This window comes from Haliotis cracherodii, unplaced genomic scaffold (genome assembly GCF_022045235.1).
Source record: "Haliotis cracherodii isolate W230 unplaced genomic scaffold, xgHalCrac1.p SCAF_8, whole genome shotgun sequence".
In the NCBI taxonomy this organism is placed as follows: domain Eukaryota; kingdom Metazoa; phylum Mollusca; class Gastropoda; order Lepetellida; family Haliotidae; genus Haliotis; species Haliotis cracherodii.
The window spans coordinates 47,950,652-47,967,288 of record NW_027266341.1 but is presented as its reverse complement, the minus strand read 5'-3'; the positions used below and the strand labels follow the sequence as shown (position 1 = coordinate 47,967,288).

The window sequence follows — 16,637 nt, the reverse complement described above, 5'->3', positions numbered from 1 at the left end:
GGCGGCCATTATGGTCTCGAAAAGTAGGTTGGTGATATTCATATAGGGCGTGGAGGGTTTGGTAAACAGGAACGGAAAGGTGCTAAACTGGGGTATATTGTCACTTTCTATTTTTTATAGAGTTATTAAGATGTCCATCTACACTTTTGTAGCAGCAAGTATCTTTCTATCTTGTCTAAATTAATTTTTAAAAATCGTTGAAAAATGGTCTCCAAAAGTCTGTTGGTGATGTTTATAGAGGGCGGCCATTATGGTCTCGAAAAGTAGGTTGGTGATATTTATATAGGGCGTGGAGGGTTTGGTAAACAGGAACAGAAAGGTGCTAAACTGGGGTATCTTGTCACTTTCTATTTTTTATAGAGTTATTAAGATGTCCATCTACACTTTTGTCGCAGAAAGTATCTTTCTATCTTGTCTAAATTAATTTTTAAAAATCGTTGAAAAATGGTCTCCAAAAGTCTGTTGGTGATATTTATAGAAGGCGGGCATTATGGTCTCGAAAAGTAGGTTGGTGATATTTATATAGGGCGTGGAGGGTTTGGTAAACAGGAACGGAAAGGTGCTAAGCCAGGATATATTGTCCCTTTCTATTTTTTATAGAGTTATTAAGATGTCCATCTACACTTTTGTCGCAGAAAGTATCTTTCTATCTTGTCTAAATTAATTTTTAAAAATCGTTGAAAAATGGTCTCCAAAAGTCTGTTGGTGATGTTTATAGAAGGCGGCCAATATGGTCTCGAAAAGTAGGTTGGTGATATTTATATAGGGCGTGGAGGGTTTGGAAAACAGGAACGGAAAGGTGCTAAACTGGGGTATATTGTCACTTTCTATTTTTTATAGAGTTATTAAGATGTCCATCTACCTTTTTGTTTCAGAAAGTATCTTTCTATCTTGTCTAAATTAATTTTTAAAAATCGTTGAAAAATGGTCTCCAAAAGTCTGTTGGTGATATTTATAGAAGGCAGCCATTATGGTCTCGAAAAGTAGGTTGGTGATATTCATATAGGGCGCGGAGGGTTTGGTAAACAGGAACGGAAAGGTGCTACACAGGGGTATATTATCACTTTCTATTTTTTATAGAGTTATTAAGATGTCAATCTACACTTTTGTCGCAGAAAGTATCTTTCTATCTTGTTTCAATTAATTTTTAAAAATCGTTGAAAAATGGTCTCCAAAAGTATGTTGGTGATGTTTATAGAAGGCGGCCATTATGGTCTCGAAAAGTAGGTTGGTGATATTTATATAGGGCGTGGAGGGTTTGGAAAACAGGAACAGAAAGGTGCTAAACTGGGGTATCTTGTCACTTTCTATTTTTTATAGAGTTATTAAGATGTCCATCTACCTTTTTGTTTCAGAAAGTATCTTTCTATCTTGTCTAAATTAATTTTTAAAAATCGTTGAAAAATGGTCTCCAAAAGTCTGTTGGTGATGTTTATAGAAGGCGGCCATTATGGTCTCGAAAAGTAGGTTGGTGATATTCATATAGGGCGTGTAGGGTTTGGTAAACAGGAACGGAAAGGTGCTAAACTGGGGTATATTGTCACTTTCTATTTTTTATAGAGTTATTAAGATGTCCATCTACACTTTTGTCGCAGCAAGTATCTTTCTATCGTGTCTAAATTAATTTTTAAAAATCGTTGAAAAATGGTCTCCAAAAGTCTGTTGGTGATGTTTATAGAGGGCGGCCATTATGGTCTCGAAAAGTAGGTTGGTGATATTTATATAGGGCGTGGAGGGTTTGGTAAACAGGAACAGAAAGGTGCTAAACTGGGGTATCTTGTCACTTTCTATTTTTTATAGAGTTATTAAGATGTCCATCTACCTTTTTGTTTCAGAAAGTATCTTTCTATCTTGTCTAAATTAATTTTTAAAAATCGTTGAAAAATGGTCTCCAAAAGTCTGTTGGTGATGTTTATAGAAGGCGGCCATTATGGTCTCGAAAAGTAGGTTGGTGATATTCATATAGGGCGTGTAGGGTTTGGTAAACAGGAACGGAAAGGTGCTAAACTGGGGTATATTGTCACTTTCTATTTTTTATAGAGTTATTAAGATGTCCATCTACACTTTTGTCGCAGCAAGTATCTTTCTATCGTGTCTAAATTAATTTTTAAAAATCGTTGAAAAATGGTCTCCAAAAGTCTGTTGGTGATGTTTATAGAGGGCGGCCATTATGGTCTCGAAAAGTAGGTTGGTGATATTTATATAGGGCGTGGAGGGTTTGGTAAACAGGAACAGAAAGGTGCTAAACTGGGGTATCTTGTCACTTTCTATTTTTTATAGAGTTATTAAGATGTCCATCTACACTTTTGTCGCACAAAGTATCTTTCTATCTTGTCTAAATTAATTTTTAAAAATCGTTGAAAAATGGTCTCCAAAAGTCTGTTGGTGATATTTATAGAAGGCGGGCATTATGGTCTCGAAAAGTAGGTTGGTGATATTTATATAGGGCGTGGAGGGTTTGGTAAACAGGAACGGAAAGGTGCTAAGCCAGGATATATTGTCCCTTTCTATTTTTTATAGAGTTATTAAGATGTCCATCTACACTTTTGTCGCAGAAAGTATCTTTCTATCTTGTCTAAATTAATTTTTAAAAATCGTTGAAAAATGGTCTCCAAAAGTCTGTTGGTGATGTTTATAGAAGGCGGCCAATATGGTCTCGAAAAGTAGGTTGGTGATATTTATATAGGGCGTGGAGGGTTTGGAAAACAGGAACGGAAAGGTGCTAAACTGGGGTATATTGTCACTTTCTATTTTTTATAGAGTTATTAAGATGTCCATCTACCTTTTTGTTTCAGAAAGTATCTTTCTATCTTGTCTAAATTAATTTTTAAAAATCGTTGAAAAATGGTCTCCAAAAGTCTGTTGGTGATATTTATAGAAGGCAGCCATTATGGTCTCGAAAAGTAGGTTGGTGATATTCATATAGGGCGCGGAGAGTTTGGTAAACAGGAACGGAAAGGTGCTACACAGGGGTATATTGTCACTTTCTATTTTTTATAGAGTTATTAAGATGTCAATCTACACTTTTGTCGCAGAAAGTATCTTTCGATCTTGTTTCAATTAATTTTTAAAAATCGTTGAAAAATGGTCTCCAAAAGTCTGTTGGTGATGTTTATAGAAGGCGGCCAATATGGTCTCGAAAAGTAGGTTGGTGATATTCATATAGGGCGTGGAGGGTTTGGTAAACAGGAACGGAAAGGTGCTACACCGGGGTATATTGTCACTTTCTATTTCTTTCGTAATTATTAAGATGTCAATCTACACTTCTTTTGCAGAAAGTATCTTTTTAGCTTGTGTAAATTATTTTTTAAAAATCGCTGAATAATGGTGTCCAAAAGTCTGTTGGTGATATTTATAGAGGGCGGCCATTATGGTCTCGAAAAGTAGGTTGGTGATATTTATATAGGGCGTGGAGGGTTTGGAAAACAGGAACGGAAAGGTGCTAAACTGGGGTATCTTGTCACTTTCTATTTTTTATAGAGTTATTAAGATGTCCATCTACACTTTTGTCGCAGAAAGTATCTTTCTATCTTGTCTAAATTAATTTTTAAAAATCGTTGAAAAATGGTCTCCAAAAGTCTGTTGGTGATATTTATAGAAGGCGGGCATTATGGTCACGAAAAGTAGGTTGGTGATATTTATATAGGGCGTGGAGGGTTTGGTAAACAGGAACGGAAAGGTGCTAAACCAGGATATATTGTCCCTTTCTATTTTTTATAGAGTTATTAAGATGTCAATCTACACTTTTGTCGCAGAAAGTATCTTTCTATCTTGTCTAAATTAATTTTTAAAAATCGTTGAAAAATGGTCACCAAAAGTCTGTTGGTGATGTTTATAGAAGGCGGCCAATATGGTCTCGAAAAGTAGGTTGGTGATATTTATATAGGGCGTGGAGGGTTTGGAAAACAGGAACGGAAAGGTGCTAAACTGGGGTATATTGTCACTTTCTATTTTTTATAGAGTTATTAAGATGTCCATCTACCTTTTTGTTTCAGAAAGTATCTTTCTATCTTGTCTAAATTAATTTTTAAAAATCGTTGAAAAATGGTCTCCAAAAGTCTGTTGGTGATATTTATAGAAGGCAGCCATTATGGTCTCGAAAAGTAGGTTGGTGATATTCATATAGGGCGCGGAGGGTTTGGTAAACAGGAACGGAAAGGTGCTACACAGGGGTATATTGTCACTTTCTATTTTTTATAGAGTTATTAAGATGTCAATCTACACTTTTGTCGCAGAAAGTATCTTTCTATCTTGTTTAAATTAATTTTTAAAAATCGTTGAAAAATGGTCTCCAAAAGTCTGTTGGTGATGTTTATAGAAGGCGGCCAATATGGTCTCGAAAAGTAGGTTGGTGATATTCATATAGGGCGTGGAGGGTTTGGAAAACAGGAACGGAAAGGTGCTAAACTGGGGTATATTGTCACTTTCTATTTTTTATAGAGTTATTAAGATGTCCATCTACACTTTTGTCGCAGAAAGTATCTTTCTATCTTGTCTAAATTAATTTTTAAAAATCGTTGAAAAATGGTCTCCAAAAGTCTGTTGGTGATGTTTATAGAAGGCGGCCATTATGGTCTCTAAAAGTAGGTTGGTGATATTCATATAGGGCGCGGAGGGTTTGGTAAACAGGAACGGAAAGGTGCTACACCGGGGTATAGTGTCACTTTCTATTTTTTTTTTAATTATTAAGATGTCCATCTACACTTTTGTCGCACAAAGTATCTTTCTATCTTGTCTAAATTAATTTTTAAAAATCGTTGAAAAATGGTCTCCAAAAGTCTGTTGGTGATATTTATAGAAGGCGGCCATTATGGTCTCGAAAAGTAGGTTGGTGATATTTATATAGGGCGTGGAGGGTTTGGTAAACAGGAACGGAAAGGTGCTAAACTGGGGTATCTTGTCACTTTCTATTTTTTATAGCGTTATTAAGATGTCCATCTACACTTTTGTCGCAGAAAGTATCTTTCGATCTTGTCTAAATTAATTTTTAAAAATCGTTGAAAAATGGTCTCCAAAAGTCTGTTGGTGATATTTATAGAAGGCGGCCAATATGGTCTCGAAAAGTAGGTTGGTGATATTTATATAGGGCGTGGAGGGTTTGGAAAACAGGAACGGAAAGGTGCTAAACTGGGGTATATTGTCACTTTCTATTTTTTATAGAGTTATTAAGATGTCCATCTACCTTTTTGTTTCAGAAAGTATCTTTCTATCTTGTCTAAATTAATTTTTAAAAATCGTTGAAAAATGGTCTCCAAAAGTCTGTTGGTGATATTTATAGAAGGCAGCCATTATGGTCTCGAAAAGTAGGTTGGTGATATTCATATAGGGCGCGGAGAGTTTGGTAAACAGGAACGGAAAGGTGCTACACAGGGGTATATTGTCACTTTCTATTTTTTATAGAGTTATTAAGATGTCAATCTACACTTTTGTCGCAGAAAGTATCTTTCGATCTTGTTTCAATTAATTTTTAAAAATCGTTGAAAAATGGTCTCCAAAAGTCTGTTGGTGATGTTTATAGAAGGCGGCCAATATGGTCTCGAAAAGTAGGTTGGTGATATTCATATAGGGCGTGGAGGGTTTGGTAAACAGGAACGGAAAGGTGCTACACCGGGGTATATTGTCACTTTCTATTTCTTTCGTAATTATTAAGATGTCAATCTACACTTCTTTTGCAGAAAGTATCTTTTTAGCTTGTGTAAATTATTTTTTAAAAATCGCTGAATAATGGTGTCCAAAAGTCTGTTGGTGATATTTATAGAGGGCGGCCATTATGGTCTCGAAAAGTAGGTTGGTGATATTTATATAGGGCGTGGAGGGTTTGGAAAACAGGAACGGAAAGGTGCTAAACTGGGGTATCTTGTCACTTTCTATTTTTTATAGAGTTATTAAGATGTCCATCTACACTTTTGTCGCAGAAAGTATCTTTCTATCTTGTCTAAATTAATTTTTAAAAATCGTTGAAAAATGGTCTCCAAAAGTCTGTTGGTGATATTTATAGAAGGCGGGCATTATGGTCACGAAAAGTAGGTTGGTGATATTTATATAGGGCGTGGAGGGTTTGGTAAACAGGAACGGAAAGGTGCTAAACCAGGATATATTGTCCCTTTCTATTTTTTATAGAGTTATTAAGATGTCAATCTACACTTTTGTCGCAGAAAGTATCTTTCTATCTTGTCTAAATTAATTTTTAAAAATCGTTGAAAAATGGTCACCAAAAGTCTGTTGGTGATGTTTATAGAAGGCGGCCAATATGGTCTCGAAAAGTAGGTTGGTGATATTTATATAGGGCGTGGAGGGTTTGGAAAACAGGAACGGAAAGGTGCTAAACTGGGGTATATTGTCACTTTCTATTTTTTATAGAGTTATTAAGATGTCCATCTACCTTTTTGTTTCAGAAAGTATCTTTCTATCTTGTCTAAATTAATTTTTAAAAATCGTTGAAAAATGGTCTCCAAAAGTCTGTTGGTGATATTTATAGAAGGCAGCCATTATGGTCTCGAAAAGTAGGTTGGTGATATTCATATAGGGCGCGGAGGGTTTGGTAAACAGGAACGGAAAGGTGCTACACAGGGGTATATTGTCACTTTCTATTTTTTATAGAGTTATTAAGATGTCAATCTACACTTTTGTCGCAGAAAGTATCTTTCTATCTTGTTTAAATTAATTTTTAAAAATCGTTGAAAAATGGTCTCCAAAAGTCTGTTGGTGATGTTTATAGAAGGCGGCCAATATGGTCTCGAAAAGTAGGTTGGTGATATTCATATAGGGCGTGGAGGGTTTGGAAAACAGGAACGGAAAGGTGCTAAACTGGGGTATATTGTCACTTTCTATTTTTTATAGAGTTATTAAGATGTCCATCTACACTTTTGTCGCAGAAAGTATCTTTCTATCTTGTCTAAATTAATTTTTAAAAATCGTTGAAAAATGGTCTCCAAAAGTCTGTTGGTGATGTTTATAGAAGGCGGCCATTATGGTCTCGAAAAGTAGGTTGGTGATATTCATATAGGGCGCGGAGGGTTTGGTAAACAGGAACGGAAAGGTGCTACACCGGGGTATAGTGTCACTTTCTATTTTTTTTTTAATTATTAAGATGTCCATCTACACTTTTGTCGCACAAAGTATCTTTCTATCTTGTCTAAATTAATTTTTAAAAATCGTTGAAAAATGGTCTCCAAAAGTCTGTTGGTGATATTTATAGAAGGCGGCCATTATGGTCTCGAAAAGTAGGTTGGTGATATTTATATAGGGCGTGGAGGGTTTGGTAAACAGGAACGGAAAGGTGCTAAACTGGGGTATCTTGTCACTTTCTATTTTTTATAGCGTTATTAAGATGTCCATCTACACTTTTGTCGCAGAAAGTATCTTTCGATCTTGTCTAAATTAATTTTTAAAAATCGTTGAAAAATGGTCTCCAAAAGTCTGTTGGTGATATTTATAGAAGGCGGCCAATATGGTCTCGAAAAGTAGGTTGGTGATATTTATATAGGGCGTGGAGGGTTTGGAAAACAGGAACGGAAAGGTGCTAAACTGGGGTATATTGTCACTTTCTATTTTTTTTTTAATTATTAAGATGTCCATCTACACTTTTGTCGCACAAAGTATCTTTCTATCTTGTCTAAATTAATTTTTAAAAATCGTTGAAAAATGGTCTCCAAAAGTCTGTTGGTGATATTTATAGAAGGCGGCCATTATGGTCTCGAAAAGTAGGTTGGTGATATTCATATAGGGCGCGGAGGGTTTGGTAAACAGGAACGGAAAGGTGCTACACAGGGGTATATTGTCACTTTCTATTTTTTTTTTAATTATTAAGATGTCAATCTACACTTTTGTCGCAGAAAGTATATTTCGATCTTGTCTAAATTAATTTTTAAAAATCGTTGAAAAATGGTCTCCAAAAGTCTGTTGGTGATGTTTATAGAAGGCGGCCATTATGGTCTCGAAAAGTAGGTTGGTGATATTCATATAGGGCGCGGAGGGTTTGGTAAACAGGAACGGAAAGGTGCTAAACTGGGGTATATTGTCACTTTCTATTTTTTATAGAGTTATTAAGATGTCCATCTACACTTTTGTCGCAGAAAGTATCTTTCGATCTTGTCTAAATTAATTTTTAAAAATCGTTGAAAAATGGTCTCCAAAAGTCTGTTGGTGATATTTATAGAAGGCGGCCATTATGGTCTCGAAAAGTAGGTTGGTGATATTTATATAGGGCGTGGAGGGTTTGGTAAACAGGAACGGAAAGGTGCTAAACTGGGGTATCTTGTCACTTTCTATTTTTTATAGCGTTATTAAGATGTCCATCTACACTTTTGTCGCAGAAAGTATCTTTCAATCTTGTCTAAATTAATTTTTAAAAATCGTTGAAAAATGGTCTCCAAAAGTCTGTTGGTGATGTTTATAGAAGGCGGGCATTTTGGTCTCGAAAAGTAGGTTGGTGATATTCATATAGGGCGTGGAGGGTTTGGTAAACAGGAACGGAAAGGTGCTAAACTGGGGTATATTGTCACTTTCTATTTTTTATAGAGTTATTAAGATGTCAATCTACACTTTTGTCGCAGAAAGTATCTTTCTAGCTTGTCTAACTTAATTTTTTTTAAATCGTTGAAAAATGGTCTCCAAAAGTCTGTTGATGGTATTTATAGAAGGCGGCCATTATGGTCTCGAAAAGTAGATTGGTGATATTTATATAGGGCGTGGAGGGTTTGGAAAACTGGAACGGAAAGGTGCTAAACTGGGGTATATTGTCACTTTCTATTTTTATTTAAATTATTAATATGTCCATCTACACTTTTGTCGCAGAAAGTATCTTTCTAGCTGGTCTAACTTATTTTTAAAAAATCGTTGAAAAATGGTCTCCAAAAGTGTTATATGGGGGTGGCCATGTTTGTCTCGAAAAGTAGGTTGGTAATGTTTATATAGGGCGTGGGAGCTTTGGAAAATAGGTGTTAAACCGTGGTATATTGTTACCTTCTATCTTTTTTAGATGCCAATCTACACATTTGTCGCTGAACGTACCCTTCTGTCTCGTCTAAAGTCATTGTTAAACTATTAATATGTCGGACTACTTGAAAGGTATATGAACCTGTGCCCTCTTATGCTGTGATCTGTTCCAGGATCAAAAACTGTTTTTTCAGCTCTAATACACCCTTTTTCAGTCATCTGTGACTCTTGAGGTAGTTGTCCGATTTCTCTCAATGTTCGATGCCATTGTGGGTTATATACAGACTCAATGGTCTGAAGATTTAAGACCTATATATATAAATTAATTAATTAAAACTGATTGAACGTGTTGTTCCCAAACAGTCCAAGGAATGCATGATATTTTGGAGTCTTTAAGTCCTAGGTCACATGGGGTGGCAGCTATATCAGATTCATGATTGAAAGTATGTTTGGAACTAGAATGCAGTCTAGAGTGTCTGAATGCATGGTCAACAACATTTAAAGCACGGAGCCGTGAGCCTCGGAGCTAGATTTTTTTTGGAGGGTATGGTCGGTGTGTTATTGCTAAAGACAACCACGATCACGAAACGCGTTGTCGGGTATTTGTTTCATCATATTTGCACAATTGTAATATTACTCTACGGCATAATTTATTCTTTGATGGCCTTATTCAGCCTCATTGGATGGTTTTAGAAGTGGTATGAAAATGACCTCTGAAAGCCTGACTATTTAAATAGTGTCACATACAGACCCTGACAAAAGAAAATGTGGGTTTCACCGAAGTGGTGAATGGTGGTACACATGTATGGCATATTGGGAAATGAAAATGTAGAGACGTCCACTGTGGGTATGATAAGAGGTGTAACCACGGTAATCTTTTAAGATTACAATTTGTACCAGGAAATACTTTAAAAACAATTGCCTCAACTTCTACACACAAAATAATGATTAAAGGACGTGTTGGATGTGGTGAAAATATTGCGTTGGGAAAGAAAGTCGGACCCTCCTATTAGAATGGTTTTTTTTTCTATGAAGCAGGGTGAAAATGTGTAAGATGAAAATAAAATTATTTTATTTTAGTGGTTGTTAATGCTATTGGGAAACATTGTACTTTCTTAAATAAGAATGAAATAACAAACACGTCCTAAATATGAAACTTGACATAAAATTGCGAAACAATATACATACTTCTAGCCTCTATACACATTAAAATTCTCACATAGATATTCCTCACCACACTAAATGGGAACAAGGAGAATTCCTAGACACTCCAAAATCGAAGACAAAATTCAGGGAACTCGTAGACAAAAGACATATGGTAGGGAAATATACTTATCTATTGATTTATTACATATAGATATTGAATTATTATGTGGCAAATGTATTTCAAATAGTAAGTTTTAAATGACAATAATATTATTGCTATCATCTTGTCCCTCTCTGCTTGGATATACATGTATGTACCTATTTACAAAGGATACTGCTAATGCTCAAAGGATACTGCTAATGCTTTCATAACAAAAGTACGGTAATCCCCTATTCATCACTTACGGGGTTATTAATTTATTTACAAAGAGGCCTTACCATATCTTTTATTAAACACTTTTGAAATTAAAAAAAACAACAACATATGCAAACGAAACACTCAGAAACATAAACGAGACCGGTATGGCGATCAGTGATAATAATAATAATGCTAAGATTACTTATCATCATTTAATTCCAATATCTAACTCCACTCCCGGTTTGTCTTGGAGGTGGCGGTGTCTACGAATTCACCGCATCCGTCCGTATTATAACATTTCTTGTTTGCCAGGCGACAGAGCGATAACAGCGCACATGTATCAGCCGAACGCACATAGAATAACAGTCAAACTGAGTTGTACGCGCGATACGAAGAGCTATACCACTCGATAAAAGCGGTACGCTTCCTTGGTCTCGAAAAGTATGTAAAATAGCGACGACCTCTGTATAAGGTTCTATCCGGAGATAACTTGAATGATGATTAATTGTATTTGTTACAACTCTGTACGTTAATGTGGAGCTCATTTATATTTCATAGTGTCATGGATGTTAATCAGACATAGATTAGCGAATGCAACGTTTATTACTCAGTGAAATAGGAGCAGCAGCGAGCACTTTCTTGGAGCTGTCAAACTGAGAATGTGATTGTCAGAGCCCTGTCATTTAAAGTGTTCAAAATGATATGTCGATAGAGTGCAGCTGATTTGTCTTCTGCATCAACTTAGTGAACCGAAAATTTCTCTACGCGGACTGAAGATGCAACCATCAGCTCCAAATGACAGAGGTTGGTGGACCTATCAGTGTGTTAGCTTGTAGTTGTAAAGAAATTGTGACTGAATTCACTCCTGTAGTTTTTCTACAACTCTTTCTCAACAGGCTCATATTGTATATATCATATTGTGGCTAGACATAAGAACTGACTTTCACTTTGAAAGGGTTCTTTGGGAGAATGAACCTCGCAAGCGTTGTCGTTCATACAGATTGTCCCTCACTCTGTGAAAGTTCATACTCCAATAAACTGACATGATCAATTCATATTTTTTTTTACGAATACTGTTTAATACCTCAAAGAATGCATAGTCAATTTAATTAATAGCAACATTGCCATACTTCCAGTTACTGTATTTGCTAAAATAACATCTCAGGGCCAGCAGGCTATTTGTACTAGAATGTCTTGGTTACCCCCAACTCTATCCTTATAGCCCTTGGATCCCTTTGCTGAAAATGAGAACTAATTATTTATGAAAGCACCATGGTTCCTTTTAAATAGTTGTCTAATCTAAAATTAGTCTATCCAACGTGTCCAAGTTTCAGACTGTCAAGCGGGCATTGGCGTCCCAGTTGTCTAACATGTCAAAGGCACCGCAATTCGCTGTTTTGAGTTGTGTCCCTTGGACATGTTGGACACCCTAGAAACCTGTGATCATGATGATTGTGGGTTTGTATCCTGGTTAAGCCTGATTATGTTTCTAGGTCTGTCAGCTCCATGACCATCCAAAGTGGTTAGTAAATGTCTGTGACCTGCATCACTTTGGCGTTTCTTTTCACTCTAAGCAGACCCAGGCACACCTTGATATAACTGGAATACAGTTCAAATTGGCATTAAACCCAACTGACTCAAACCTCCACTCATGCATTAAATTAGCATGAATTGTGCTACACTTCTTACATGAACACGAAACACATAAGATTGAAAAGCTCTGAACTGGTCAATGATATGCTCTACTTATATCAGTATCCTTTGTATTTGTATTCAACAACAATCAGAAAGTAACACATGCTACAGTACCCTTGTGTAATATATTGACTCAGAAATGCACCATGTTCACATTCCAGGTTAAAATTGTGATTACTATGCTGGTCGTATGAGGCAACAAAATAGATTGGGTGGTCAGACTCGCTGACTTGGTTGAATGTGTATGATCATTCTCCAACAGCATGGATTGTTGCTCACTGTATCGATCACTGGTTTCTCTGATCCAGACTTGAATAATCCGCCTCCGTGGTCTAGTGGTAGAGCGTCCGCCCGGAGAGTGGAAGGTCCGGGGTTCGATCCCCAGCCGCGTCATACCAAAAGACGTTAAAAGATGGTACTTGTTGTTACCCTGTCTGGCGCTCAGCATTAAGGGGCTAAAACAAGGATTGGTCAGCTCGGAGTCAGTATACTGTGTTTGAGTGGGGTATTCATGTTAAACTGCGGCATGGTATCTCAGTGAGCTAGCACTATAAATCGGCATCAGTCCGGACTAGTACAAGCAGTCACACAAACACACACACGTACATGCACGTCTCTATATAAGTGCAATAATCTTGGACGCGACGTTAAACCCCATTTCACCTCACCTCACCTCACCAGACTTGATTATTTACAGGCCTCTGTCTTATAACTTCTTTGATAGGCATTTAGAAGTTGGAATACTAAGAAAGGTAGGATTTATGGATGAACAACTTCTTTATTACAATTAAGAGCGACGTTTCAATGTAGGATTTTGTCGCTGATATGCATGATATGTGTTTAACTTTAAAATACCACAACTTCTAAGTTCCTCTTTTTATTGTGAGAAATAAATTTCTCACAACAACAAATGTAGGCCACTATTACGTGCTGGTTGTGTAAATAAGCTGACCTACATTTTTTTTACACAGTTTTCTGTTGTTGCCATGGAAACAGCATGATATGAAAATTTGAAATGCAGGGCATATCAGCATGCTAACCAAGTGTCGACTATGCATGGTTCGTACCCTGCTTAGTCATGTTGCTGAATACTGAACACCTCCAGATTTGTGTATTTGTAAATGATTGTACCTGAACGTGTTGAATGATAACGCTAACATGGAATTTATTTTCATTTGCCTGAGGACATTATTTGGTTGGATCAGAAATATAGCAAAATACAGCTTCAAAAATCTAACAAGAAAGGAAATGTTAATGTTTTTAATAATAATCATGATAATTGATCAAATACATTTATATACTCTCTGTAAACACCACATTAATAGAACAATGCCATCACTAATAGAAGTAAATAAGTCCCAAACTTGTCATTCATTTTTGCCACTCAACCATGTCCATGATGTCAGCTCAACTGACATACCCATTACAACTATGCCAAATAAGCATGATCAAATTGAAACATTTGTTTGGCTGGACAAAAAACTTTTTTAATCCAGTGCACACATGTTGCATACTTATTAGTTTGCAAAAAATCTGTAAACCCTGAAATTAAAAAAAAATGTGATCAAGTATGTACATCATGTACATGAGATCAGTTACGAAGGTTTTGACTTCTTGTCGATAATAAGAATGTACTGATCTGTTGATAGAAATTAGAAAAATTCAGTGGTGATAAATCATGTTTATGTCTGATGTCAGTTCAATCTCACTAAAATCGGACACGCTGAAGACCCGGGTTTGATTCCCGACATTGGTACAATGTGTGAAGGTCATTTCTGGTGTCCCCCGCCGTGACATTGCTGGAATATTGCTAAGAGCTGCGTAAAACCAAACTCACTCACTCACTCACTCATTAAAATTGGATCTTAGTTATCGCTAAACAAAGATCTGAGAACATCCCATTAGGGATCACGCTAGAACAACCTTTCATCCAACCAATCAGAGCGTCGCTTACCAGATCATGAAAGTGACAGTCGGAATGTGATTTCTTACCACGCAACCTCGAAAACTTTAATACAGGGTATTCTGAACGATAGTTACGACTCAACGACTGAATCCATAAAATCTAGACCATCTGTTCTTTGTTCAGGTTTCAAATTTTTAATCGAGAATTTGTCAAAATATGATCTGATGATTTGAAGTGTAGTCACCAATTTGAAATTTGTGCCATAAAGCACGAGAAAGCTGCCTTCTGATTAGCTAATGTCGACTTCTTGTCAGTCATTCCATTGTTCGGTCAAAGTTAACTGAAGGTCGGTCTGACGTGACCTGTAAGCGGGTGTTCTCAGATCTTTGTTTAGCGGTAGCGAGAACTATGATCTGATTTTAATTAGATTGGATGTCAGTGTGACATGGGGCAGAATGTAATATCTGAATCAATGTGTTGTAGTTTACATGTGTTGCTCAACAACCAGCCATTGAGAACACGAGAACTCCCATGACTGTACAGTATGCACTGATGTAGGTCATGTCATATCAAGGTAACATATGCCAGCTTGCTGCAAGCTTACATGTATCACAATGCGAGAACAGATCCATATTATCAGCTGATATACCTGTAAAGATCTGGGGAAGAATAGGTCTCCAGCAATCTATGCTTGCTGTAGAGGTCACTAACAGGATTCGGGTGGTCACTGTCAGGCTCACTGACCTGGTTGATGCTTTTCATTGTATCCCAATTGCGTGGATCGATGCTTATGATATCAATCACTGGATTGTCTGGCCCAGACTTGATTATTTACAGACTGCCATCATGTAGCTAGAATATTGCTTTGTGCGGCATTAAACAAACAATCAACTGATCATTCGTACCTCTCAGAAATACGTTTCATTGTTTACAAATTTATGTATGACAGACACAATGTTTACCCTGAATTTTGTCAAAATATTCATGAAAAAATAACTTATTGAAATCCCTGCCAGTGATGACTGACCTGTTGTTTGACATGCTTGAACATCCATGTACCCAGACAATAGTTATTTTTCAAAAGCTTTTTTGTCTTATTTCCTTGGTTACCAACCATTATCATGATAGTCTTTTAGACATAAGACCATGATGAGATGAGTCAAAGTTCATTTGTGGAATTTAATCAATCACCATTTAATTAACTTGGAATCATACTTCAAGTATTACCGTCATGAGCATTTGTATGAGTGAGTGAGTGAGTTGTGTTTAACGCTGCTTTTAACAGTATTACAGTTATATCGCGTCGTGTCAGCTTAATGTGGGAGGAAAGCCCGAACTGATGCAGGTCTCAGACGTTTATTACTTTGGTGAAACCCACGAGCACAGGTATGGTGCTGACAAACCTAGAAACATAATCGGGGCAAACCAGAATTCGAACCCACAGTCATAGGTTTCTGGCGTGTCCAAGGGACCCAACTCTGCACAGCGAATCGCAGCGCCTGAGACGACGGGGCCACCTGTGCCCCCGCATTTGTGTGACATTTTCCTAAGTACAGACATTAAGTATTTCAGGTTTTCACATGGCCCCAAGTCTGCTTGAGGAACACAAGCAGGTATATCGTGAGTGATTGTAGTGAGCGAGCCAACAATAGTCAAGCTATGTCATGTTGGCAGTCTGTTTATCAAATCCTGTTCAGACAAACCAGTGGTTGACAGCTTGAGCACCAATCCCCACTGTCGGCACAGCGAAGCAAAATCATCCTGATCTCACTGTGTAACAACCAGATCACTATTTGTGGACCCCACCCTAGAATTATTCCTGATGGGGTCTGCCACAACATTAATGGTATTACATGGTGAAGAATTTTCAGATAAGATTCAGATAAAATTCAGGTTAAACAATGTTAAAGATGTTCACCAGGTTAGCTCTTACCTTTAACAGACAAATGTCCATGTGCTCTGTCTTCACCTGTATCATGCTGTCACTGGTTTCACACTGATATAGAATGTATCCAGATTCTGCTGATATTGATTGAAAACCAGTATGGCATAGGTGGTGAGTTAGCTTTTGTTGGGACTGTGAATCGGAGTGTAGTGAGCTCTTGCTTTAAGAGTGACCATGAAACAGATGGAGCACAGGTGGTGGGAGGCTCCACATGAGAGGGGACAGGCACACAGTGTTAACATTTTAGAACATATGTTTTTCATGTAACATTTGACCCAGTTTAACAAGTGTAGATGCTAGGGTTGGAACGAGTCCACATTTACTACCCGGGTACCCACCTACCTATTACCCAACCCTACCTGGGTACCCGCTGTAGGTCTCAAGAGATAGGTACGAAATGTCCGATTGGGAATAGTATGACAAAATGTATTTAGATACACGGATAAAATGATTTGGTCATGCATACACTGAAGTTGACTGAAGTTTTATCTTTATTCAAACATATAAACGTCTGGGTGCATAGTCAGAAAGAAATGCCAACATTGGTGACTTATGATGTAACGATATAGTTCAAGATCATTTTTGTCTTTAAACAATATATCACATGACAAACCGGGGGTCCTTGTAGTTCTGTGGATACCCAAGTCCTT

At 37.0% G+C, this 16,637-nt stretch overlaps 2 protein-coding genes across 2 annotated transcripts in view; one reads left to right on the top strand and one right to left on the bottom strand.

The window, feature by feature from the left end:
- The window catches only part of LOC139450591 (anaphase-promoting complex subunit 10-like), a 73,875-nt gene extending 57,761 nt beyond the window's left edge, over positions 1-16,114 (bottom strand). The window contains exon 1 of the mRNA XM_071232356.1: positions 15,976-16,114. The gene's annotated coding sequence lies outside the window, so the exon portion shown is untranslated. The remainder of the gene's footprint in view (positions 1-15,975) is intronic.
- Positions 10,932-16,637, top strand: part of LOC139450592 (protein furry-like) — a 75,632-nt gene continuing 69,926 nt past the window's right edge. The window contains exon 1 of the mRNA XM_071232357.1: positions 10,932-11,245. Coding sequence (XP_071088458.1) covers positions 11,218-11,245 — 28 coding nt within the window. The 5' untranslated portion in view covers positions 10,932-11,217. The remainder of the gene's footprint in view (positions 11,246-16,637) is intronic.